Source organism: Xiphias gladius, chromosome 16 (genome assembly GCF_016859285.1).
Source record: "Xiphias gladius isolate SHS-SW01 ecotype Sanya breed wild chromosome 16, ASM1685928v1, whole genome shotgun sequence".
In the NCBI taxonomy this organism is placed as follows: domain Eukaryota; kingdom Metazoa; phylum Chordata; class Actinopteri; order Istiophoriformes; family Xiphiidae; genus Xiphias; species Xiphias gladius.
The window spans coordinates 16,417,542-16,444,533 of NC_053415.1; the positions used below are offsets into that span (position 1 = coordinate 16,417,542).

Below are 26,992 nucleotides of genomic sequence, written 5' to 3' on the forward strand. Positions count from 1 at the left end.
TTTCAGTCAACGGCAGCCAGTGAGCAAATGTATAACCCCTTGCTCTACTGTCATCTGTTGTCTTTATTCATAATACAAACAGTTCCTCATGGATGAATGTGGTCTCGGTCTCCTACCGTATAGCACACAGCAGCAACAGCAGCTACACATGGATGTAAAAGAGCGTCTTTGAAAGACAGAGGATATAAAGGGACATGAACAGAAGAACAGAAGAATAAGCTGAGCAGAGATGCAATATCGCATCAGTATCAGATGAAGGTTGTGAAACCCAGGAGGTGATCCAATGGAAATAGGCTGGGTCTCTTTACATCAACAGACACTCGCAAGATATGAACCCCAAGGCTGTCTGAGAGAGCAGACACACACAGTTCAGCTCAGAACGTAACCAAGCCAGCGACGGGGGTAGCTCTTAGTTCAGGTGAGATGTGCAGAGCCTACAAGATGAACTGTCTTCTATTAGTTATTACCCTTGACACAATACACTATGAGAGACTTGGCTTTTTTTCCACTTTAATACTAACTACTTGATGAGGAAACGCAGACCTAGGGATTGGATGATTTTCAACAATAACTATGTCTGCAGCATATTATTGGAGCAAAGTTCTCTGTATTTCTAAGAGAGCTGCCAAATCACCATTGAGCTGCACTGTGGACACGCTTTGGGTCAGCTTACGATACCTCCCCACATCCACCAGGGGGCTCAACCTCATCCTACTCCTCTCCACATCCCGCTGCCACGCCTCTCTGCACCTCTGTAGCCCCTCTACAGAACCTGGCTCAGGGGTCTCATAATGTCCGGGGCTACTCCTCTTCTTGTCCTCCTCTTTTTCACAAAGAAGCAACGACACACACTCTCTGAGTGACACCACTTCTTTTTCCAGTGCCGAAGAAAATAGTTCAGCTGCACCCTGTCCTCTTGTACCTTTGACAGGCTGGATGGAGCAGGACACAGGGAGGTAAGCCAAGAGCGAGTCCAGGAACTGGAGCATCTGTAACTGGCTGCAAAAGAACAACAGAGCCAGAATGTGTATGTTATTACAAAATACATCTTGTAATAAATTTAAAAGATTATTGAAGTTTCTTCACGTCTTTATATAATTTCTGTCATCTATCAGTGGTTTTATACTAACCTAACTCTTCAGTATTTATTTGCAGGATTTGTAATTTTAAGTCCTCTGCTTGCCAGAGAACCCTAATCACTGATATTCAGTGGAATATCACACTGACATGCATCCTATATATATATCCTCAAAGTCTCGTCAAATTTGAATCCATTAATATAAATTGAACAGTGCCCAATTCTACTCGCAGAACTAGCTTTCTTAGCTAAATCGAATAAAACTGATTTATTCAAGCGAGTCCCTGGTAGTACTGTTTGAACCAATACACTGAGCAGTAAGGAATAGAAAAACTCTCCATTTTACAAATTATTCCGGGGTTTTCTGGCTTTACATGTCTATCAAAAATTGTAGCATATAACTACAAATTGAATGTAACTATAATTACAAAAGGTAATGTGTGGAGTTTTTCACCACTAGCAGCACTTCAGAGCAATTATTTTTGAGTAGGTCCCCGTATTGTTTGTTGTCATGCACGTCCACAAGGACACACATGTAAGCAGGAAACGCGATACACACTCCTGCCAATGAGTTTACACAATTCCACTGATTTACGGGTGGCTGCAATGGACCAACAAACGCAGTAATGAACCAGCAAAGGCAAGGAAGAAGAAGACTGCTAGTGAGGATATATAGATGTAAACCATGTAGGTTTCAGAGTATTCCAAAAATCAGTTTTTCAGATGTTTTATTAGGAAGAGTTCAGTATGTCAGTATGTTAGACACAGGACACACAGTGCATTTTGGAAAGTAACACGGAATGTAAACAGAAACTTTCTTTGTTTGCATGAAAACCTCCACAGGGCACCTTTAAGATAAAAAAAATACAACCTCTTTCTTTATGAACTGATAATTATTATGGTCAAAGGTCAGTACTATCAAAACCATAAACACCCACAACTCTAAGGCCAGTAATACAGACATCTTAATGGTATCTGTGAATAAAAATGATTTACCTGGAGTGGACAGACAGTTCCCCCTGGAAAGGGGTTATCTGACGCCAGCGCAGCAGCATGAGAGCAGATGTTCCCGAAGACTTTAACAGTAGATGCTGTGCGCTCACTTCTATCCTCTTACAGCCCATTCTTTTCTGAATCCATCCATCTATATCACCTAAGCTGTGATCAGGAGAGTCTATGTGGAAGACCCAGCAATTCAGCAGTGCCAGCAAACTGAGCAAGTCCTCTTTCACCTCATCTGGGCACAAACAGAAGACAATAATGAACATCCACTTGTGTCAACATTGAAATCTCAAGTTGTAGGCATTTGTGATTTTACCTGTGTTGAGTTCGGGTTTTGTCAGCAGTTGGGTTTGGAAATCACTGTGGATGTCAAGAGCAACTTGACCACAATGCAGGACAACCGGTGTTGGGTTGCTCACCAAGGAAAAAGCATCTTGTCTCTGGACGTAATGGAGCATGACACGGCACTTGACACAGCCAGAGTTCAACAGAGGAGTCAGCCTGGTCACAGCAGTCACAGCCAGTCTGCATGTGTTGAGATCATTGGGTCTGCTGGCGTTGTGTCGCTTGCTTCTTTTGGCTGCGGGCTCTGGGAACGTGGAGGCAGAGGAGGAGGAGGAGGATGATGATGAGGAGCAGGGTGTGGGGAGCCACAACACTTGGCTCTGGGTCTGGATGACTGCGGGTGTTGAGCCCTGGCCAGTCTCTGTCAGGACGGATAAGCTCACACTGGCCACTGGTCTGGAACAAAAAACAGCACATCACTAACAATCAGATATCACATTGACAGTGGGTAATTAGACTGGCAATCAGATACAAAACCACAAATTGTGTGTATGAGTGAATATGTGGCTCTTTGTAAACTGATTAACAAGACCAATAAATCTCCAGGTGGTGAAATGACACCAGCTGGACAAGTGCACCAATCAAAACAGCAATATACAGGCTCTTGAGGCAGTCATGCCAGAAGTAGTTTTCCTCCACATGTTCTCAAAAAAAAAAAACAGGGACAGGTGGATGGAGGAATCTGATAGCTTCTTGTTCCCACAAAAGGAGCTTGGAGAGTTATTAAAAACTTGTTGCTATGGTGACAACCTAGCCACCGTACATCTGGCTTGTGAAATTCATATAAAGTTTGGGAGCAATCAAGGAGGCAAACAAACATCCTTAATTTGTTGGTGCTATTTGTTGACAGAGATTTTGTCTTAAGTTTCTTTACAAGACTCATTGATTGCAAACTGCAGAAAATGCAAAAAGTTCTTTGAAAAATTTTACCTCACGGATGTGATTTACTCAACAAGTTCTGGCACCACAAAGTTGTAGTTCTGACAAATCTAATCAGGCAGCAATGATACGGTCAGACAGCTGGTCAGCAGTACTTCTCACTTGACTAATACTGTCCATGGAGTGCCATGTTAATATTGCCTGTATCTTTACCATAAACAGATGGATCCACTCAACCAGATGAACTCATTATGCCTGACAAGACATCAGGCGGATGTGTATTTTAGAAGTGTTTAGATAACGTCATGTTGAATAGGCCACATTTAGGAAGGCTGACGCCTCGAGTCATAAAGCTCGCAGATTCTTCACACAGATAACCATATACAATTTCAATTACAAAACAAATCATGTTTACATAGAGCTGTCAGTCGTCAGTATCACTCCCACAACCATTCGGTCCTCAGCAATGCGATGCCAAAGCTTGTCAACTTGAGGTTTTGAAGACACTGCTGGCATGTCTTGTGTCTTGTCATCCAAGGCTTCGTCCTTTGACTCATCATCATCAGAGTCCCATAGAGCAATGAGGCCTTCCTGGACAGAAAGTGCAAAGACTATAATTAGCAATGACAAGTGTGTGACAGCACTGACAGCAATAGTGGTTTCTGTCAGACGTTTCAATTTGAACAACAGTCCATTAAGGTACAGATGCAGTGGACGTTTAAAATGCTTTTTAAAAACACTAAGTTTTGCAGTGATACTTTCTCTCTCAAAAAAAAAACGAAAAAAAAAAAAACAGTAAAATTAACCCCAGCATTTGAAATTTGCTTTTCATAGAAGTTTGTTCTGGGCCATTACACCATTTTCTGTGGGTGTTTGTTATATCATTAAGACCACCAGTTAGATGAGCCTTTCATGGTATGGCTCATGACCAAATAACAAAGCAGCAACAAAAACATTTAAATAATGAAATGACACCATGGGCAGCAAAGTTGACGACAAATAAACATTTGTGGCATTTTTTTTCACTGTCTACATTTGGTCTTGCTTCCTCAGTGCCTGTGGCAGCATTACTAACGCTGCCTCAGCCTCGTGTGATGTGCCATTTTAAATATGACAACTTATCAAAATGAGTGACAAGTGCTGGAGCAAAAACCTAACCAGCCGAGGGGGAGGAAGGTGGGATTAACAGTAATATACCTTGCCGTTTTAAAGTAGTATGTTGTATATCCTTCATTTCCAATGAAGATATTAGAGAAATTCCCCATTTTGAAGTTTTGATTTGAATTTAAATCCATGTCAGTGTTGCAGATATTTCATTGTCATAGGAATGCCACTGAAAACTATAACAGCTAATATCAGAATCACATTTCTTGTCAGTATCATGTCATAAGACTTCTTGTTATCTTGTCCTGGTACTAGAGGTAAGGTAAAATGTCATGCTGTAAAGAGCTGCTGGTTTGATAGTTAAACCATGTAACACAACACACACTGTTTTGCAGAAAGTCATGATTAGATATATTTTCTTAAATGAACAATACCTGCTCGGGCTGGGTGAGAATATGTTCTCTTTCTGAGACCACGTCAGTAAGGGCTCTGACCGACTGCTGTACAACTCTTTCCTTCACTCTCACTTCTCTTTGAAGCTCCTGAAGCACTGTCAATCCACTCTAAATGACAGAGCATATTTGACTGACAGTATATTTCGGAAACTCAACACACTCATTGAGGGACTGATACGTGAAAACAGGTTCATTTAAGAGGTTGTCATCTCATACAAATACCATCATCAGGTCAGTGATTATGAGGAATAATACGATTGGGGCTGTGGATTAAATCAAATCATTATCAATGTATTAACATGATATTATAACAATACACATCACTGTGCCACATGTATGTAGAGAGATGAAGTTCTACTGTTAAGCATTACATTAGACAAAACTCTTAACACATACAAAACAAAAACATTAACGATACAATCGAGATAATTTCTACTTCTGAATCATTAATTTATCATTTACATGATTTCGTAAAACAACAACACAATCTGATCATATCCTCAAGATACAATCACTCATGAAAGACGATTATGCTAATAGTGGATTAAAGACTAGTGCTGCCACTCCAGTAATAGTTTCTAAATGTTCACCTGTAGTCTGGACTCTAAGGCTTGAAGAGTAAGAAGATAGTTCTCTGGTGGAGGAGGAGGTCGTTTTGGTAATCCAGTGTCCTGTCCATGCTGAAAACATGTAGTTTTAATAATTCATGCTGATCTCTGTCAAAAATGCCCTTTATCAAGGGAAAATACAAGTAACTTTGAAATAGCATACTCTCGTTCGTGACAAGTAAAAAAAAAAAAAAAATATATATATATATATATGCCTTACAGAATATGAAACACCACAGAGGTCAGTGATGAGGAAATTTTCCAGTGGCTGGCCTGTTGAACCTTCATCCTTAAAAACCAATAGCATCTGGTCTGTTCCACATCCCAGGAAATCATCCACATGGATGGAGCTGACACCAGACCAGTGGGAGGCTATCTGGAGATGAGAGTTTAAGAAAGTAGGCCTATAAAAACTTGTAAACTGGATCAAGGATAGCTATAGAAAAACACAAATAGTCAATAGGTACCAAATCCCATTTTTACTTACCTGAAATGTTTCCCTCAATATCGCGCAAACATGCCCTTGTAGAAAGGATATGACAAAAAGGCAGCCATTCCTTCCAGTGTGGACCACCTGAATATCTTCAGGTTGCACGAAGGGGAGCTGACATGTGTCTTTTACGATTCCATTCTCAAAATAAACGAGTTGCTGATTAGAAGTCGCTGCAACCACAGCAGACTTCAGCGCACCATCCACCCTGTCAGCTGAGAGCACCAGCATGCACCGTGTGATGCAAATGTAGGGGTAAGGTAAAATCATAGTGCCGTCAAACGCATGTCCATTCTCAACGAAATAGCCCAGGGTTTGGCTTGTGGAATGATTATTTTCATTTTGCAGTCCAAGAACAAAGACCTGTCCTTTGTGGAGAGGAAGTTCTCCAACGACAATGTGGGACAACTGCATTGGTATCTGTCTCACCTCTCCTGCCTGCAAAGATGTATAGAAGACATTACCAGCATGACTCCACAACACCGTGGGGCCATGGAGGATAGACACAGTATCCCTCATTTGATAAGGGAGTTGAAACTCAATGCAGGGCTCCAGTTGGTTTGAGCTGCTCAATGTGAAAAGTGTATACTGGAAGCTCTCTCCTTTCTCACTCTTCTCTGTCACTAAAGCACACGGTGTTGCGACTCTCTTCTGAACGTCTATGGCACAGTTACATTTGACAATATCCATATGAGCTGATGTTTTCCTGCTGGTGACAACTGCTCCATCCGCTGCCTTCAGGAACGTGTTGTCTTCCCGTTCAAATGAAACGCTGCGGAAAACTAACTCGCTTCTTTCCCCGCCATCTGTTCCCGAAGCTTGTTTGTAGTTAAATAAGATTATCTTTCCATACAGGGAAAGTCGATGAGGATTTCGATACGGATCTTCCGAGGGCAGTCTCTCCATTATGCAACAGAAGAGCATCGGAATCCTAAAAGGTCCGATCCCTCGCTACTGACGGCTTGAGTTAACTTTATTGCTAAGTTGGGAGCTGTCACTTTCATGGCAGACATGTGAACAAGATGTACAAATGATTGACTAGTTGATAGCTTTACACGCGAGTGAGAAATTTAGCCGTATTCAACGTTTCACACCAACTGTTTGTATACTCGGAACTGCGCGCCAACTGAAATAAAACGCTTCCTGTCAAGTGCATTGTGGGTGACAGTTGTTAAACAAAAGTGAGTTGGCGACATTAAAATAAAATATATATCTCGCTAGCCTGTTTATCTTGCTCGATTTAAACAAATCAAGTGTATATATGATTAAATAAACCCTTTATATTTCCGGCGATCTTCAGTACCACCCAACAGCCCTTCTACTCTTTCAGATAAAACCAACAAACAGCACAGCGGAGAGGTGTGGCCACGACTGGAGCCAAAATGGCGACCACCGGACGTCAGTTTCAGACTTCGCACAGATTCATATAAACCTTAGTAAGCTAACTAGCTAGCCCAACAAGGAACTACCAGAGAGTCGGCGACAGTTGAATATGGCTGAACTTGATCAACACGAAGGAGAGCAGGTATCGTTAAAGACCACTAGAACACACTTTTCTTAGCTGTTTTGCATATTATTCTGTTAAAAACCAAAGACGTGTCTAACCTGAAGGAACTCTGTATTGACAGGACCTCGAAAAGAAAATTGAGGAGACGAGACAGAGATTCAAGAATGAGTTCCTCCAAGGTAACACAAGTTATTGTGGATAAGCAGAAATTAGCTTGCTTCTTGACCAGACACTTGCTTGGTTATTGTCATTTACATAAATCCAAATATTGGAGGTTAACTGTCTACTAACTTTTACTCAACGTCAAGTTGACCTGAATGCTCGGACCAAAGATAAGCTCAAACAGATAACGAGCTAATATTAGCTCTATATAGCCACATGTTGTGCTTTGGACTAATTACATCGTCTGGATATAACTGTATGGCCTCCGGGTGGCCCTTAACTGAGTTTACAGCACAATATGGCCATTATGGCTTTAACAGAATTTTTCAGTACGAAGGTCAGAGTGGTTGGAAGTGAATTCTTGTGCTGCCCCCCTTTTTGAATTTGAACGTCATATGATTCAGCCTGTTTGTTTACGCCTCTGTGTTTACAGATTCAGCAGATAAATATGACTCCAGAGATGTGGAAAGGCTTCAAACAGATGACGCTATGGTGGAGAGCTATCTGACATGGAGACTTTATGTTGTTGCTGATGCCTTGAAAATGATTGATGAAAGCCTTCAGTGGAGAAAAGAATTTGGACTGAATGGTAGGAAGTCATGCTGAGTAGTTTGTATTATGATACACACAATTTCACATCACCTAAAAAGGGGCGAGGCATCCTTTTGCATACTAGTGCCAATACATGAGTTTTAAGCTCAATACCCAAGCAATATTTTTTCATTATTTCCTTTGACAAATATAAATGTCAAAGAAAAGAATGAAACATTTTTCCAATTAAACATAAGAGGCTCTCAGCTAGCAGAATTGAAATGTCGCCTAAGTACAATCAGCTGTCCAAGAACTAGTCTAAAATGAGCAAAAACAAACGTGTGTGATTCTCACTACATCTTTAATGCCAACTTTCAGTGCTTAAAAAAAAAAAAAAGATTCCTGATGCTACAGACACAATCCAGTCTGAACCAAAAAGTTCAAAATCCAGCCCTGTCTATGTTGACATTGCAGATGTTTGCAAGCTTGCAACATCCATCACTGGTTGTCTTTGTGCCCCTCTGGGATAAGTCCAGACAGTGTTTTATTGTGTGTTAAACACCCATATCTCCATGCATAAGCTACCCCTGAGAACAAGTCCCACTGTTTTCTGAGAAATTTGTCTTAGTTGCTGTTAGTTCGTCTGTAATCCAGGAATTCAATTTGTCCAACAGTTGTTTTTAGGAAATTTGATTTATTCAAGTCATTAGTTTCCAGGGGCGACAGGGGCCTTAAGACATTGGCCGTATGTTGTTAGTTCTCAATTTCAGTTTTTGAAAAGGCTTGATGACAAGTGTGCTATTTTATGCTAACTCAAGGAATGACAGGAAGACCCACTTTAGGGAAACTGGGTCCTTAAGCAGTTAAGCTTTATAAAAATTATGGTAAAAGGGTGACTTCCTCTGAAAGGTAAGGAAGGACTGCTGATCAGACTTGGTTTAAATATACTTCAGTTTAAATTGCTTCAATTTGCTTATATTAAGGACAACTGAAAAAAATGTTCTAATGTAAGACATTGTGTGCCTCCAACTCAAATAGTCTAGAATGTGTAAGAACCTTATGCCATGTTATGTATAGTTATGCTTTAAATTAGAACAACCAGTTAACAGTGTAAAGTGTGTCTGCCTGCATTTTTCAGATCTCACTGAGAGCACCATTCCCAGATGGATGTTTGAGACTGGTGCCGTCTACCTCCACGGCTATGACAAAGAGGGCAACAAGCTCTGTATGTACATGTTTATTACAGACCTACTTAAACTCTACTGATATGGACTTAGATATATGATATAATATGATATATCTGCGTCGTTAAATGTGTGTAAACGTTACTGAAATTCTACACATCTAAAATTACTCATACTTTAGTTGAAAAACAAATATATATTTAACTTTGTTTCCTGGGTTTAGTCTGGTTCAAAGTAAAGCTACACGTCAAGGATACAAAAACAATCGTGGACAAGAAGAAGTATGTTGCCTTCTGGCTGGAGCGTTATGCAAAGAAAGAGCCTGGGATGCCGCTTTCTGTTGTGTTTGACATGAACGAGTCTGGCCTCAGCAATATAGTAAGTCCATGATGATGATGTTTCATAAAATGTGTTTTGTAATTATATCGGTTACTTCTTTTTCTTTTTCTTTTTTTTTTTTTAATGCTTTATAAAAATTTTACTTTAGCTTCTTTTCATATATTTAATATCCAGGTCTTCAAAACAAACATTTTCATTTCCTTCCCATTAAACATGCTTCACTCTTATTTTAAAAAAAAAAAGTAAGTTTCTTTGCTGTGACTGTGCTGTGATTGAAATGCTGTGGAGTATCCTCATATTTCTTGCTGTTTGAGCTGTGGTCTTGCTGGGACTGATGCTCTTCAATGGTTTTACACTTTGGAGATTAAAGTAACCTTTAAATCCCATTGGTCAATTCGAGTAGACTGACTAATCCGTAGACTCACTGTGTCACAGGCGTTCACTCTTTGATGGAGCTCTCTCTCAGCGAGTGTATTTCATTGGCTAGGCTCGCTCCTGGAGAAATGGCTCAATTAAATACAAATAAACCAACACAAACAAGGCAGGAAGGGTGAATAGCTGCAACCCAAATATGAAATGAGTATATTAGAAGATCAGTTTGGAAAGCAGCCTCATTGAGGCTTGTTGAACCACAGTACAAGCTAGAGCAGTGGTAGCCAGTATGATCTCATTAAGGCTCGGCAGTGAGGCTCCTGCATAGCAATGAGGCTTCTAGCCAATTATGCAGCCCGGTCAGGGTTTAGGGGCTGTATCTATTGACATATCGACTGTTTGTCTGATGATTGCAATTAACATAAAACAGAAAGCATGACAAAACATTTCACCTGGATATGCGGTTTCTAGATGTGATTTATAATATGAATCTTATCTCTTAGCCATGATTAGATTTGTTTCTAGTGCTAGCAAAAGAGTAGATGAAATTATCTGTTTGAATCCAAAGCCCTTTGTTATTTATGTAAAAATAACAAGAAAATCTAAGCCATTTACTGTGAATAGTCTCCTTTTTAGTGGTTTTTAGGAAGATTGACTCTTCAAAATGATAAAAGTTGTTAGATATAGATAGTGCCATCAAATTGTAACAAAACATCATATCACAAAATTACATATAATTGTCTATTTTGCAAATAGTTTGCAAAATAAAAGTGTAAGATGGTGCAAAAAATTAGCCTAATAATATCCAAAGTCTTTCTTAGACATTGTATTTGAGAGGGATCAAGCAGGGGATCATTCAGAGCAACTTGTAATGAATTTTCATTTTATGTTAAGTGGGACACTTCAGATCTAGAGGTGGTTAAGAGTGAACAAACATTCTCCCTGTTAAAAATCCATAAAGATGAAGCCTTCGGTGTTGTTTCACTTTTTAAATCGTTGTTTTTTCAACTTTTTCAGGACATGGAGTTCGTGAAGTACATTATTAATTGCTTCAAAGTATATTATCCAAAGTTTTTATGTAAGTAACAAAAGTTATTATGAAAGCACAATTAATTTTTATCCAGGTGGTAATATGTGACGTTCACTCATTAATCATGATTTACAACTACTTTCAAGTCATACCAAATATATACACTGTAATATTTGTAATATAATTTTATATTTACAAACTGTCTGTACTTACCATTTCAGCCAAAATGATCATCGTGGATATGCCTTGGATCATGAATGGTAAGACTGAGCCTGTCCTCTCTTAATAGTCCGTACAGACTTGTATATCTTTTATGTCCTTCAGCAACTTATCTTTAGATACTGATCTGATGCTGACATATCGAGCATAAAACATGTCTCATTTCAGCGGCATGGAAGATTGTGAAGTCATGGTTGGGTCCCGAGGCAATCAGCAAACTAAAGTTTGTGTCCAGATCTGACGTCCAGACATTCATAGGCCCGGAGTACCTGCCACCTCACATGGGTGGAACGGTATGTTTTTATGTCTTTCTGTATGTCTAATATCCAAAATTTCCCAAATAGCCTTCCATTGTGCATCACTTAATTTTTCTGTCAGAAAATTACAAAAGATGCAGTTAGTTACTAGAACTAGTCGCAAAATCAGTAATATTTATAATCTTTTAGTAGGATCATATTGTAACGATGGTGTGATGCACAATTATGTTGCGTAAGGTTCAGTCAATTTTAACAAATTCTGAAAAAAACAAAGTTAAGAAATACTTTTGTTACCTTGAGTAGTATTTGTGCCACACCCAAACCTGTAGTATTGTTTCATTCATAACATTTGTATTAATAAATAAAATTACAGATCTAAACTTTAGGTGTGGTGAAAAAATGAAAGTTGTACAGTTTTCATGCCCTCCATACTCAGGCCTTATCAAATAAATGTTGATAAGGCCTGTCATGTCACAACTGTCCCGTCTACAATAAAATGAAATCTAATTACATTGTTTCAGTAAATAATAAACATCAGTTTGATTATTAAAAGAATTCCCCTTGCATAACTCATATCATTAAATTTATTCACGTGGAAGTCATTGGACCTTCGTACTTATCAAAGACATACAGCATGGCTACCTTTTTAATTAGACTGACAATGTGCATGCTCTAAAAACCATACATTTAGTAATATAACTTATGTGGCTACATTCCAGGACCCCTTTAAATATAGCTACCCGCCTCTTCCTGATGACGACTTCCAAACGCCCATTTGTGACAATGGACCCATTGTTAGTGAGGATGAGACGGAGAGCAAAGAGAGCGAAATGGAGGGCAAAGATGCCCTTGAGTCCAGCTTCAACTCTGAGGTTGCAGTAAAGCCCAAAAAGGTACATCTCCTTCCAAATGTATATCTAGTTATTATCAGTCCTTTTGCAAATAACTTTTTAATTTAAATAAAAATCTTCACCCATGTACACCATTTAATTTCACTACAATATTAGAGAAGGACGGCTCCTTGTGTGTTGTGTCAGTCTCAACTTTGGCAGGACACAGCATAAGTATGTGGGTTCTTTGCTGGATCTCATTGTCTATCTAAATATGGATGAGTAAGTGTTACATTTTTGAATAAAATTGGTAAATGAATATGACTTAATATTGCTGATTTTGAAACTGATATAGTTAACAGGTGCGGTGTTTCTGTTGTCAGTGTAGCTGCTCTTGTGAGTAATGTGAGCTGAGAGTGATTGAGTCATGATTAATTCTGATTGTGGCATTTCAGGCAGTGGTGTCTATGTCTTATAGATGTGACACTCTGCTCCCAGTCAAATTAGATGCCCTGTGGTCAGAGATTCCTTCGGTTTCTTCTTTCACTCACTTTCTTTAAGTTGAGCCAGAGATTACAGCATGTAATCAGGCTGCTCTGTGGAGACAACTGTGAATTAAGTGGCAAGTAATACCGTGATTTGGTAGACGTTAAGCTCTTGCTCATTGTCTCTGTGAAGGTGACTCCTGATGTCTTTGGCTGCAATTAAATCCTGCCAACAAAGCCCATGCATCACAGCCAGCACACTACTTCTCTCATCCTCTCAGCTCCTCATGATCCACAGAGATTGTCAAATCTGTTACTTAAGCTGTTCCCTGCTGTAGCTGGATTCCTGTTTCCCCCAAATGGCAGCACACAGCACCAGTGTAGCACCATCACTGAGACACCCACAAGCCTTAGTTTGAATATCTGTGCAGCCACTGTCACCTCCCTCTGGTGTCACCAGATTTCACCTGCTTGCAGCAGGACTGCAGCTTATGTCACAGATTCTATTTACTCCCTACAGGACGATCCAGCCCTCACTTCATAATCTATTCAGCTTCTTTTCTAGCTAGCAGCATGCACAAGAAGTCCGCGTGGAAATATATGAAGGGTATTAAGGGGGTCATCTCAGGATATGTTCAATATCAGGAAATGCCAGTTGAAGACTTTTAGAAAGTAGTATATTTACATTATTTTGGCACATCCTGTTTTCAGCCATGGTTATTTATTCTTTTGCTTTGTTGTTATTCAGTGTTGCAGGTTTAACCCACATTTGATGTGAGGGCTAGGACACAACTGTGCTGCAGTGTTTTTGTTCTGTTTGTTTTTTTTATTTTTTTTATATCCTGCTGCCCATAGGACACTAACTGTATCTGCTGGAGAGACCTAGCATTGCCGCGTCACCCCAAGCTTTTCCCATGAGCCTCCTAAGCCCCAACAATCACACAGTGCTCGCATTGTCAATAAAGACCACGTTGGTCATGCACAACAGATTTAGATTTACAAAGCAAAGATATGCAAATCAGTCAATTGTTAGCCTCAACAATACTCTACAGTTACGAGTTTTGTTAATGCTCTTACTGTAAAATATAAACACAGAATCACCTTGCACCCTGTCTCATACCCTTTTCGGTCAGAGTGGGGTGTACTTGGCCTGCATAACCTCAGAGGAAAGGTACATAGCTCTCTATTGGAGCAAATTTCATCTCCAGATACTAAACCCCATAACTGTATTGTATTAATACAAGCACTACAGTCCCCAGAGGTGTCAGACTAAAACTTCAAAACTTCTGACTCAGCTCTGTAGGGAAGAGGAAGATATTTTTCAGGTTTAGCATGAGAAACTAAAGTTACTCAACCACCCTGCAGTGACACTGCATATGCAGAGTGTGGGATAACGTAAGAAAGTGCATGAATATGCCTGACTACAACCAAACGACCTCAGGGGGTTGTTGAGGAATATTCAAGGTGAGAGAATAGTAGTTCAGCAGTTTCTCTATAAACTCAAACTTTGAATGGGGAATTATATGGCGATTAAAATTAATGTTAATGGTTATTCATGTGGCTTGTAGTTCTGCTACTGGCTGAAGGTTACATACTGATTACAACTGAAGTCCAGAAACTTTATGAACCCCACCTTTTGGCCAGAAGCGAATTCATTTAAGGCTTTCCTGTTATCTACTAGAGAAGACCACCTATATAGTAACTTCCTTACAAACCCATAGCTTTGTTTGGAAGTAATTATACTGTTGGATGTTGACCAAAATTGAATCAAGAGTATCTAAAACAAAACACATTAAAAAGAAAAGCATAGTTAAGTACTTGAATTGAGATGAGAGGAGAGTTGTGATGAGAGGTTAATATGAAAGCTCAAAAGAAATTTGTAACAGGTTAATTAGCAGTGTCTACTGTCTCTCGATATGTTCATCAGGCATCACGAGTTAGACTTTATGTCTGGTAGCCTGTGCTGTGACTAAACCTGTGACACTTTGTTGATATACCAACCTGTTGGCACTTCAAGCCCATCTGAACGCATTTCACCGTACTTGTGCTCAGCTCTCTGCCTCTGATCCAGCTTGTCTGAATAAACAAGACTCTTCCCCCCTCCACCACCACCACCACCACCACCCATCCCGACCGGAATTCTTCTGGGTTCCAGGCAGCACTGTGCTGAAAACTTGACGGCTTCAGGAAGCTAATTGCCTTTCTCTCTGTTTTGAAACAAGGGCTGGAGGTGGTAAGGCAGTGTAGGATCACACCCACACAAGGAGCTCTGTGTCCGGAAGATTTCTACAGGCTAGAAAGGCAGGTGTACTCACGTGACTCGAATTTTTGTGAGTGCACCTCCCTCGCAGTCGACTGATGTCATCACCGCCCCATGACATGTTCATCCCTTTTCCTGTCCTGGACCACACATTTCAATTTGCCCCTTTAAATTGTATTGTACTGTTTTTAAAAACCACAAAGACTTTGACTTTTTTATCAAGGGATGTAGGTTAAATGATGAGTAGCCTACCTTTTGCACAATGTCATGTAAACACTGAACCAAGTGAGACACTCATTTCAAACTATAACTAGCTCAGAGAAAATGAGTAGCGCAGTCAATACTGCCCATTAACAGTTTCATATTTTTTGTATCTTCCAACGTCAGATTAGAAAACTACTAAGATAATTACTGTGATATTACAGTAGACCACGTTATTAACTCACAGCACTAAATGTTTTAACCTTGCTTGCCTTTGAGGCAGCTTTTTAACGAAAGAACTCTGTTCTTTGTCCACTAACATTATCCTTACCAGGTCTGTGACTCTGTAGAGTGCTAATAGTGTAGACAATCTTGTTTTGTGCCTTTTTAATATGTACTGTATAAGCAATAAGACACTCCTCATTATGAGCATTTCACTAATCTTTCAGTGTAGGATGATGTAAATACTTAATTGATTTTTTTTTTTTTTTTTGGCATTTCATTCCTTACACATTGTGTAGAAATCATGAAGTTTTCTAATTTTATATGTCTTTTATTATGGTTTATTTTTTATTTCTTTGTACGTGATTATTGGAATTGTTTTAATTAATTTGTTCCTCAAAATAAATTTCCATTTATTTTTTCTTTGTTAATCTATAATGGAATCTTGCATGAATGTTACGGTTATGGCAAAAGTAGGGCCAATGATATCCTTACCAAAACACTGCTTTAAATTCGTATATCTGTATGAAACAGCCTAATCCTTAAAGGTTTCATTTTTAATTTAAAATTTGAGCATGTTTTACTTTTCTCTACTCACATCATTACGTAATTGTGTTAAGCCTGCTCTTTAAAATGATGAATAAATAGAGACATTTCATCAGCAGCTGATTATCTCTTGATGTCTTCATTGTGGCAGTTGCATGACAGTCAGTCATTAAACTAAGATGACATGTTTTGTTGCTTATCACAGCAAATGACACACTTCCCCTCTGAGTCATAAATGTTGCCATCACATGCTGAGTCCGCTCACCTTTGCCCCAGCCCCCATTCCTCCCATGATGTGCTCACTCTCTGTTTACACAATATGTGGTGCCACCAACACTGTGAATGCATCCATTTCCCCAAATTACCTTCTTTATCCGTAACATCCAACGCCTATTATTATTTCAAATTTTCTGTCCTGTCAGCTGTTGTATGGTCTTGTGATCTGTCTGCGGATGATATGGGCCAAAGTTTATGGATGTTATGCTGAAGTGAAAGTCTACACGTTTGATATCATGACCTCTGTCCTAGTTGAACTAGTTTCATTTAAGTTTTTTTTTTTTGTTTTTTTGTTTTGTTTGTTTTGCCAAAAGTCATGAGTTTATAGTTTATTTTGGTTACGCATTTTCAATTGGACTTGCTATCTTTTGTTCTGTGCTCTCATGGGAGGCTACTAGGAAGAAGGGTCAGGAGTCATCAAGGGGGGGCCTTAGTAAAAGAAAAAACCTTTTTTAAGAAAGATTCTATTTTGATAACATAACAGTTCACCATTATTTCACAAGAACCATTTATTAATCATTACAGATGACTGTCAGGGGCTTCATTAACCGATAGCTTTCTCTGCATGAAGGGCAAGGGTCAAGCATTTAATTTTCAGAAAAGCAACCAGATAAGGGTCAAATGACTACATTATCAGTATTCGGAGTCTCTTTTCTAATTAAGTGGTCTTTGTTGTTTCAGGTGAATTTCCTTGAAGACAGTTTGAGAGCAGAGGACAATGATAAAGGAGACACAAGTGCCAGGACCAAAGGAGCCAGGAAGCCACTGACCACCTTCAAAGGCCCTCTGCTAGAGGTTAGGTAGGTCGTCATGCTCCCTTTTCCATCTTGTCGTCATCTACACGTGTACTTTTACTTACAACTGATCATGGTCGCATTGCAGTTAGAAAGGAAAAGGAACATTTGTCTACACAAAATTAAATTTGCAAGCTCTCATTTCTTTAGGACGTTGCTTTTTGCATGTGCATAGTACATTATTTAGGGATGGTGTGATTTTGTATCGTGATCTCCTACTTATGGGCAGAGCTGTCAGTTTTGTCTTGTTTAAATAGCCTGCTTTTTGTCCACAGGGATGTTTTGTAATTTTCGGGTAAAATTTTCCTTTGTGTCCTTTTTTTTAATTTTTTCATCCTAGTTGTGTGGCATTAGGGATGGCAATGCTGGTTTATCAGTTAATCTATCCACCACTTTGGTCCACACTGAAATATCTTAACATCTACTAGATGAATTGGCACAATATTTTGTACATGTATTCATGGGTCCCAGAGGATGAATCTTACTGACTTTAGAGATCCCCTGACTTTTACTGTAGCGTAACAGTGAGGTCGCGACAAATATCGATGGTACACCGTAAAAATTGATATACATTCATGTCTCCCTCAGGATGAATTGTAATCACTTTGGTGATTCCCCTAACTTGTCATCTAGCACCATCATTAAGTCAATATTTAGATGTGTCTGATACCTGCTTTTTTGACCAAATCATGCTAACACACTAAACTAATATTATGAACATTATACCTGCATAACATCAGCATTTTAGCATTGTCAGTTTGACTGTGTTAGCATGCTGACATTATTTAGCTCAAAGCACTGCTGTGCAACCTCACAGAGCTGCTGGCATGGTTTTACGTCTTCGTCTTGTTTATAGTTGGTGAGCAGGCTATATCAAATACATGAACTAAACAGTCTTTGTCTTGTTTTCCTGCACCTGCACCTGCACCTGGATGTGCAATGAATTCAGTTTCTTTGCACTGCAGGTAGAGCACATTTGGGTTTCAGATACATGAAACCAGAGAGGGCGACTGGTCACCAAAGGATTGCTGGTTTGATGCCCAGAAATGACGGTGTATGCATCTGCCTGTCCATCCCATCATTTCTGCCAATCACATTTATGCAAGACACCCCAAAGGTTGTTCCGTTACTGAGCTGTGGCTGGCTTTACACTGTTCCCCATCTGAATAAATATACAATCAGTTGCCAGTTAATTGGGTACACCTAGCTAAAATGATAAACTTGAACATTATAACTGTCATGAAGGTAAGATAGGTGTACCCAATAAACTTGCCACTGAGTATGTGTATTGATGAGCCATATGCAAAAAGACAAATTTTAATTGCCTTGTACATATCGACTAAAATGTTCTCTTCGTGTATTGGTTCAAAGCCAAAATCCATTATTGATGTGTTTGTACCTTTATGGCTCAATTGATCTGGTCGCATGTGGGCAGGAATTAAGGATGCTCCCAATCAATTGTTCATTGAGTTGAAATGAGCCAGCGTCGTTAATTATTAATGGTGCCACAGTAATCAGGGAGAGAGACTGGCCAATGATCAATTAACCTTTAAGAAACGAGCACTCGTCACATCTCACACGTGTCATCAGGCACATCATAGGTTTTAATTAAGCTTTCACTGAATTGAAAGAGTATCAACTTCAGAAGCAGTGTTACAATCACACAGTGATATGGTTGGATCTTGGGTAAATACTTGGCAGTAAATTCACACACAGTATGATATTACTCCTCATTTTCATGAATAATGTCCATTGAGTTCTGTTTTTACAGAGTAACAGCTTTGATGTGAGGATTTTGACTGCTCTGGGCTGTGAATTATAGTGATAAACAGATTTAAATGAGCCTTAAATGCAATTATGTTTCTGAGCTGTGTTAGCCTTAATTCGAGGCTGGGGGCTTTATAAGGGAGTAGGGGGCTTTGATCTTGTGTTTGCCAAAGGTTTCCAGAGCCAGAAGGCTCACTCTGAGCTCAAGCAAATGCCAGACTCTAAAGCTGTTTTACTGGAGAAAAGAACACACGAGGACATGAAAACAAAAGATATATCTTTATTTAGTCCATGAAACATAGCCAAACTGCATCACCTTTATACATACAAGGCAGATATTATAATCCATTTCCCATTTTCTTCTTGGCAAAGTTAAAGTCTCCAATGCAATAAGTGTTGAGTGTTCACTGACGTTGAATTCATCAAGTCACACACTATTTATAGCCAAATTTGACTGTTGCAAACTTGGTTAGAAGAAGAATCAAGTTCACACCAACAAGAAGAATCAGAGAGTGAGGCATGGTGGCTCATCCCTACAATATTAGGCCACAGATTTGCTTAATTCCAGATTTCACAGCTTTGATGAATGATCAGAGCTATATCCTGAAATTAAATTGCATATTTTTTTTCCTGCTACAGCATACACACAATACTGTATGTGCTGTGTAAATCAGACTCCTTTGGGCCAAAATCAGAAACCAAAGGTTTTCTGAAGGTTGTTTTTTTGATTTCATGATTGCGCCTCCCATTTTTTTTGTCAGAATACCATCTACCAGCTCTCCATCTACATCGATAAAGAATTCTTATTTCCATACAGTTAATCAAATTGCTTCATTTTAATCCGTACTTGCATGAAGCACTAACGTCAGCGTTCTGTCATGGGCAGATGATCACAGTGACTAAAAGCCAGAAAGCGGCCTGCTACACCACACAAAAGCTGCAGACTTCGAACAACAACCCTCATTAACTTTTCTGCTGAAGTCTCCTTATCTAACTTACATGGACATATGTCTTGTCCTGAGCCTTAGCTTGATGAACAAGCCAACAAACAAACATTCAATGGGGGATAAGTGCACTGCTAACGTCGGTTTGAAGGCTAGATAGCTAATATCTAATTGGTCAGTGGTTACACACTAAACAGCATGTAAACGTATCTGCAAATGTCACTTAGGTCCCTTTAGATGCTGGTGCGGGCCCTACTCTTCGGCACCACTGCTAGCAACGCACTGTCTGCCCATAGCTTGTAAACTACAGCACAAGTTTGTTTACGTTTTCTCTCATTCCCTTTCCGGTGCACAGCATGTCAGCTGCTGTCAATCAATCGCAGACTCCAACATGCTGACAGAAAAGAAGAGTATTTCTGATATTTCCCCAAGGACCTTTTTTCTCTCCCTTTTTAATCATAAAAATGTATCAACAATAAATAAATAAAAATTTCCCCTGCAAAAAAGGATGCCTGAATGTGATTTCACTTGGACTTTGAACCTGATAATAATGGTGTTTAATTCCTCTCATAGTCCAAATTGGTTTTTCAAAGCAACCGAAAGCCTGAGAGAGATCCATTTGTGTTAAGAATAAGCTGCATATAAGAGGCTGTGAAAACGGTTTGAAGACATGTAGTCAGGGGCTGTGGAAGAATCTTGTAAGAATCTTGAAATTTGCAAACCAACATCTAGATCAATGTAAACATGGTTGACAGAAACCCTGCACTTGAAAGTATGTTTGATTTTTTTGATTTTTTTTTTTGAGCTGCAAAATACTGCAACTATATCATCCCCCAGGAAGGATTCGCTAAAGCAGATAGTTAAGATGATGTGTAGCAGGAAAAGCAACAATTCCCAAGATAATCATACCCCACAGACAGCATAGCACAGGAATCACAGTAGCCCAATCTGTATTAATAAGATGTGTAAAAAAGAAACAACAAAGCATGTTATGAAGCAAGTGGGAACTCCTGTCTGCGTCTAGAAGTTGTATCTATTATGGAGTATATAAATAGACATTTTAGCACGAAATTGCTGTACTTTTTTCGAGACCTGCACCTCTGATTTCCACCCAGCTCCTGTTACACAACACAATGTGTTTTTTTTTTCCTCTCCCTCCAGCCCTGCAGAGGAACTCAGCTTTGGTTCTGGAGAGACTGAGAAGAAAAGTCTCATTATCCTGAGCAATGTGACCAAAAATCAAGTGGCCTTCAAGGTCAGTGTAAAGGGACTCGTGTGTGTGTGTGTGTGTGTGTGTGTGTGTGTGTGTGTGTGTGTGTGTGTGTGTGTGTGTGTGTGTGTGTGTGTGTGTGTGTGTGTGTGTGTGTGTGTGCGCGCGCGCGCGCGCGGTTGCTAACTTGTGGGCTTAAGATTGTGAACATGGCATGGGTTGATGACTGCTACACGCTGCTCTAATAATAATAATAATAAATAAATAAAGATACTGAGATTATATTGATTCATCTGTTAGTTGATCAACATAAAATTAACAGTTTGACAAGTAATTATTAGTTTAAGTCTTTTGTTTAGCAAAATTGCCAAACTTTCACTGGTTCCAGCTTCTCAAATGTGAGGATTTGTTGCTTTATTGTATATCATTGTAAGTTTAATTTTTTTTTGGTTTAAAAAAAAAAAAAAAAAAGAAAAGCACTTGGAAGATGTTGAAGTGAACTATGGGAAATTGTGATGTGCAGTTTTCTCTATTTTTGTGACATTTCATGGAGTAACAATATTAATCAAAAGATTTATAAACGTGCATCTGATGTCTACACAGGTACGGACCACAGCACCTGAGAAGTACAGAGTGAAGCCAAGTAGCAGCTGCTGTGAACCAGGAGCTTCAGTAGACATAGTGGTGTCCTTACATGGAGGTACTGAGCTTTAACTTTGCACTCTACTCCACTCACAGCCGATGTTACCCGATGCTGAACCTCAGAATAATAATCGAATGGTCTGGTCTATTACCCACTCAAAGTGCCAGCAGCCACTTTTCTTTGCCTGACATACATATTTCAAGAGTGATAAAAGAACCATCTCCCTGAAACAAACCATCAGACAACTGACAGTGCTGTGCGAGAAAAAACATTTTGTGGCCTTCGAGCAATGAAATGTCAGCTGCAGGTTATGATGTCCTGCACGTACCTCAGAAGAATCAGCGCTGCCTACGTAAGGGTTGCTTTTTTTGTAGCTTTTATACTGTGGTGTTTTTCTTTTCAATACCGTCATGTCTAGCACTGAATTTTTTAACACGGCCCCTCTGTTTCTGAAGCAAATCAGTCAGCTGCCTTTTTTTATTGATTTAAATAGCAATTTAAATTCTCTCAAATTTTACTTAAAAAAAAAATCTATCCCTTCCCTTTTTCTGGTTTTATGTAAAGGGATTCCTAGCAATGCTTTCTTACAATGATGTGGATATCCATCGAGGATTTAAGACCCACATCCAGCAAAATACATTTTTGTTTTTTTTTCTAATTGTATTGGTTTGCATGAAGTTTTTGGTGTAATGTTGCCCTGAATGGTTTTGTGCAGGTTCTCAGGCCTCTCCGCAGGACAGATTTTTGGTTATGGCTGCCGAGATGGACAATGTTGGAACACAAGAACTTGCACAGTTCTGGAAAGAAGTACCAAAAACCAAGATCATGGAACACAGGTACATGTCTATGCTTTTTATTTAAACATGTCAGTAAATAGGTTTAGGGTACACTCTTGGTGATGGCCTCTTGCCACACAGTTCTCATTACAGTTGTGACAGTGAACTAGGCTGCATATCCTCCTTATGGGCACATGGCTCATTAGACTTTAACTTTCCCACAGATTGCGCTGTCATGTTCTGGAGGGCATTAAACCAACATTGAGCCCTCTCAGGGACAGCCCTGTGGATACAGGAACCGGTGGGCAGCAGGAATTAAACACAGTGGTGAGTTCTGGAGGTAGACAACCTTTGTTCCTCTACATTACTTATTATCTTTAAGTTACAACGTATTTGTTCATTGAGGTCCTTTTAAACCATTATAGATTTTTAATGTTTAAGGTTGAAATGCAGCAACGAAGATGTAATTGACAGTTTTTTTGTATTTTCATTGCATGCTCCAAAAACATAAACCCAGACAACAAATGAAAACTTGTTTTTCACTCTAGTAAGTATAAAGTGTAGGTTGAGTGTAGGTTCATTAAGTAGCATTGCTATAAAAGTCGATTATAATGCTATGTACAAAATCCTGGTTTATTACATTCTTAAAGGAATAGTTCAACATTTTGGGAAATATGCTCATTTGCTTTCTTACAGAGAGTCAGGTGAGGAGATCGATAACACTGTCATGCCTGTGTGCTAACTATCGTGCTGGAACAGGGAGGTAGTTAGCTTAGCTTAGCATAAAGACTGGAAACGGGGGGGTTAGTCTGGCTCTGTCCAGTGTTAAAAAAATATACTTTTCAGCACCTATAAACCTCCTGACTTAACACTTTGCGTCTTGTCTGTTTAATCAGTACACTAAAAGAAATGTAAAAATGACAGTTTGTGGCTTTGGCGGGAGTTTTTCTATTTCTTGACAAACAAGAGTTTAAGCACTTTTATGTAGCCTCTCTGCTGATGGCCTCACAACATCAAAATGACGACAAAAAACTCACTGCACTCAACTGTTGTTCACCAGGGACTACTTATAGCACTTAACTGCACCTTAAAACATTGAGTTTTTTGCATTTCTGTTCATGTATAGATTAAACAAATGAAATATAACATGTTAAAATGTTTTTTGAATAGCTGGTAGTCCTATTTTTGAAGTGTGGAGAAAGCTAGGGTAGCGGTTTCCCCTTGCTTCCAGTTTTTATGCTAAGCTAAGCTAATTGCCTCCTTGCTCCAGCTTCATGCTTAATGCACAGACATGGTGCATTAAGCCACTTATTTCCCAAAATCTTGAATCTCTATCCCTTTATTTTCCTGTAAATCTAGAAAGCCTGACTTGTTTCACTGCCTTTTCATTACAAGGGTGTTACACTGATAAAAGGTGAGTGATCCGGTTTTTATCTCACCAGCTCATGCGAATGATGGCCTGCAACTCGCGGATGGAGCAGAAGCTGAATACGTGTCTGTGGGTGCAGAAGGTTCTCATTGGGTTGGTGCTGGTCCTGATGGTGCTGAATCTGCTGTGTCTCTACTTGCTGGGTACAGCCCAGCGGCCATCTTGACATGCCACAGCTCCGTCCGCCTGTATTTGTTGACCGCAGAAACACATGCTGTTCCAGTGGGGCCACAGTAGACCACCTGAGGGACAGTCGTCATGGGCTCCCCTCCCCTCCCCTCCCATCCCCTCCCCCGCCCCGCCTTTCCCACAGGCCATTGTCATGGAGATGAGGAGCATTGACTTTAGGGACAAGTGAGTTGTTTTAGAGTTATTCTATGAAGAGATTGTACTTGTCTCTTTTCAGGCACTTGAGAACAGGACAGAGACACTTTTAACAATGTGACATCAAATCATTAGTGCTTTTTTTTTTTTTTTTTAAGACTGATCATGGAAAAATAAATGTATTTATTGCAAAATTCACAATATTTAGGAAAGATGAGTTATTTTTGTGATCATATTGTACAATTTTTTACATTATATAAATCTACAAAATATAAAATAAACTTTTTTTTTTTCAACTTATCTTATTTTGTTACCATCAAAAACAACAACGAAAACTTTTCTCCTTTTATAGTCAAGTCAGGGAGAGATAAAAGAGTTAAGTTGTGTAGCTAAAGGAGCATCTCACACCGGCCTTTATCTTGAGATTTAGATGTTTCGGCCACTCAGCTGTCCTGTTTGCATAAGTACTTTATTCACACTCTTTAATAAACCCTCATTAGCACGGCGGTGTCTAATTGAAAACATCGCAGTGTATGACCTAACTAAACCTCTCCACACTCAGACCAAGAAGCCTCAGGAGATCTCTGTCTCCACTATCTCCTCCATTTGTTTTAATTACCCCGACAGTTGCAAACTAAAAATACCGACACAATTACTGGCGAGTACAAGGACGCGGCACAACCCACTTGTAGCTTAGTGGAAAGAACTGATATCTATAACAAGATCCAGCTCAGAGCAATCAGGACATGAGCAGCCGCACAAGGAATGATTACAATTTGGTTATTAGATGTGTGCACATAAGGGTTGTCTGGCAGCAACATTTGCAGCTTGTTCACAGTAGGAGGTGGCTGCTTGCATTCAAAGGATGATTAGTAAGATTCAAGCAATAATGAGTAAACTAATCCTGCATTGATTATAAACACTGGGCTGTTTTGGGCGCCACAAAATGTTTATTCCCAGAAGATTGCATTGTGCTGCTTGTTCCGTAACTCATTCTATTTTAGGGGTAACCCTTCATATGGCTCCTTCTCCTCTTCATGTAAAACGTCTCCATTAATAGCTGTTTGTAGAAGGAATTAGATATTTTTAAGTGAATGTGTGCGCTGGATGTAAAACTTGCATTTGTGTGTTTCACTTAAACCCTCAGTTAGAAATGCATTTTGCACTATTTGGGTAGTAAGTGCGTATGCACTTTAAAAAGGACGGGGGTTAATGGAGTGTTTGCCTCTAGAGGATAAAAGTAAAAGCTTTGGTATCACACATAGGTGCGTTGATTTTTAAGTGCATCTGAGAGCCACACAGTACCTGACTGAACCCGGGAGATTGTTCAGAGACACTGCGCTGCACAGAGCAAAACAGAACACCACCATCAGTTATGCCACGATGGCTGCAGTGGAAAATTATTTGAGCAGTCATGTGACGGCCATTTATAGACAGACCTGTCTTACCCTTTTGCCCAAACGACGATTATAACAGGCAGCGCATACTGCATGTCTTTCTCTGCGCCTTTTGAAGTCAGAAGCTCCTCCAAAGTATTGATTTAACATTACACACCAGTAAAGTCGAAACCCGGTTCAATGTGTGGCTGGCCCCGGGTACTCAGGCGATGTTTGAGGGGACGATGATTTAGTTCAAGTGGCAAAGTGGGACGGGGGGGATCGATGGAAAGTTAATGAGTGCTGCATTTAACGAGACAGGTGTGGGTGAGTTGAGCAACTGTTGCTTTTGTCACAGTGGAGAGGACGCTTATGTTCACAGTGCACTGCGGTACCACACGCAGCCCTATTCATCATCTCTATGAAATCAATGCTTATAATCCAGCAGTGGTAACATTACTCAATTCCAGTAACTGTGGAGTAACATAAAAATGATAGATCCATAATCAGTGCATATTATATTCTGCATACCTTCGAAATGTGTGTTTCACTATCTTCCTCGTATTGCCATCTACAGTGAACCTGTTTTCTGCTTTCCCTCCCTGTGGGGTCTGTTACCTCCACTGATTGGATGAATGCAAAGACAAACACACAGGTCAGAGGTCACCGAGCCCTTGAAGAGTTTAGGGTAAGGACGGTGACAGCTGACAGGCTGCCAGGAGCTTTGGAAACATTGCCAATGATGCCTTGCTCACATTCAATATTTACAGGACTTGTGTGGACAAAACTATTGAGAAAATCAAGAAGAAGAGATACATATATTTTGAATTGCATGTTCCTGCTCGAGGCAGTGGATGAACCAGTTATTACCATGAAATCAGCCAGCACATCGAAAATACTCGATTTGGGCAATGGAGAGAAGAGATGGCCTAAATAAAACGTTGTATTCTTTGGTTTCTGTCATTTAATGTCAATGAATGGGAGTCAAAAATGATGTAGATCATTGCTCCATCTTCGTAGCTTTGCCCTCTCTTGTCCTCAGGTTATTATAATAACTAATAAGGCACCACAAGAAAATTAGAAGCTAATAAAAACCTGATTCTCTACTTTAACAGCTGCAAAGTTCAATTTCTCAGATGGGCACGGAAAAGAGCATTCATTATGTTGATGTAGGACTGTATCTTCATGGTAATTGGGTATAACTGGATTATAACATTAATTTATATAACAAATACTTAACTGTAAGTTTCCTATATATGCGGTGTGTTTTGTCTACTTTATTCCCATGACATTCAGTGTTCACGTTTCTTTTTCTGTTTTTTTTCTGAGGCGTTTTTTTTTTTTTTT

General features: G+C 39.5%; 2 protein-coding genes across 3 annotated transcripts; one reads left to right on the forward strand and one right to left on the reverse strand.

Annotated features, from left to right (window-relative positions):
* On the reverse strand, positions 1–7,346 carry fancb (FA complementation group B). Its single transcript, XM_040147635.1, has 8 exons — positions 5,959–7,346; positions 5,692–5,847; positions 5,454–5,543; positions 4,843–4,971; positions 3,720–3,895; positions 2,397–2,821; positions 2,075–2,315; positions 1–999 (listed from the first exon to the last, which is right to left on the reverse strand). The coding sequence occupies exons 1-8, from the start codon at positions 6,883–6,885 to the stop codon at positions 588–590; spliced, it is 2,556 nt and encodes an 851-aa protein (XP_040003569.1). The 5' UTR covers positions 6,886–7,346; the 3' UTR covers positions 1–587.
* Positions 7,312–26,959, forward strand: mospd2 (motile sperm domain containing 2). Of its 2 annotated transcripts, none has more exons than XM_040147636.1 (15): positions 7,312–7,486; positions 7,590–7,647; positions 8,064–8,219; positions 9,300–9,386; positions 9,569–9,723; positions 11,074–11,134; positions 11,308–11,346; positions 11,474–11,598; positions 12,282–12,455; positions 17,064–17,182; positions 21,049–21,142; positions 21,701–21,797; positions 22,456–22,576; positions 22,741–22,856; positions 23,959–26,959. In XM_040147636.1, the coding sequence occupies exons 1-15, from the start codon at positions 7,454–7,456 to the stop codon at positions 24,180–24,182; spliced, it is 1,659 nt and encodes a 552-aa protein (XP_040003570.1). In that variant the 5' UTR covers positions 7,312–7,453; the 3' UTR covers positions 24,183–26,959. The 2 variants fall into 2 exon arrangements, with proteins under 2 accessions (XP_040003570.1, XP_040003571.1); XM_040147637.1 differs by having other exon boundaries at positions 7,313–7,486; positions 22,741–22,843; positions 23,959–24,208.
* Positions 26,960–26,992: the final 33 nt, after the last annotated feature.

Excerpts from the sequence above, each read along its gene's own strand:
- fancb (XM_040147635.1), bottom strand. The coding sequence starts at position 6,885 with ATGCTCTTCTGTTGCATAATGGAGAGACTGCCCTCGGAAGATCCGTAT. Across the intron at positions 5,848-5,958 it reads TATTGAGGGAAACATTTCAG|ATAGCCTCCCACTGGTCTGG; the intron begins GTAAGTAAAAAT and ends TCTCATCTCCAG. Across the intron at positions 2,316-2,396 it reads AAAACCCGAACTCAACACAG|ATGAGGTGAAAGAGGACTTG; the intron begins GTAAAATCACAA and ends GTTTGTGCCCAG.
- mospd2 (XM_040147636.1), top strand. The coding sequence starts at position 7,454 with ATGGCTGAACTTGATCAACACGAAGGAGAGCAG. Across the intron at positions 9,387-9,568 it reads CAAAGAGGGCAACAAGCTCT|TCTGGTTCAAAGTAAAGCTA; the intron begins GTATGTACATGT and ends TCCTGGGTTTAG. Across the intron at positions 21,798-22,455 it reads AGTGGTGTCCTTACATGGAG|GTTCTCAGGCCTCTCCGCAG; the intron begins GTACTGAGCTTT and ends GGTTTTGTGCAG.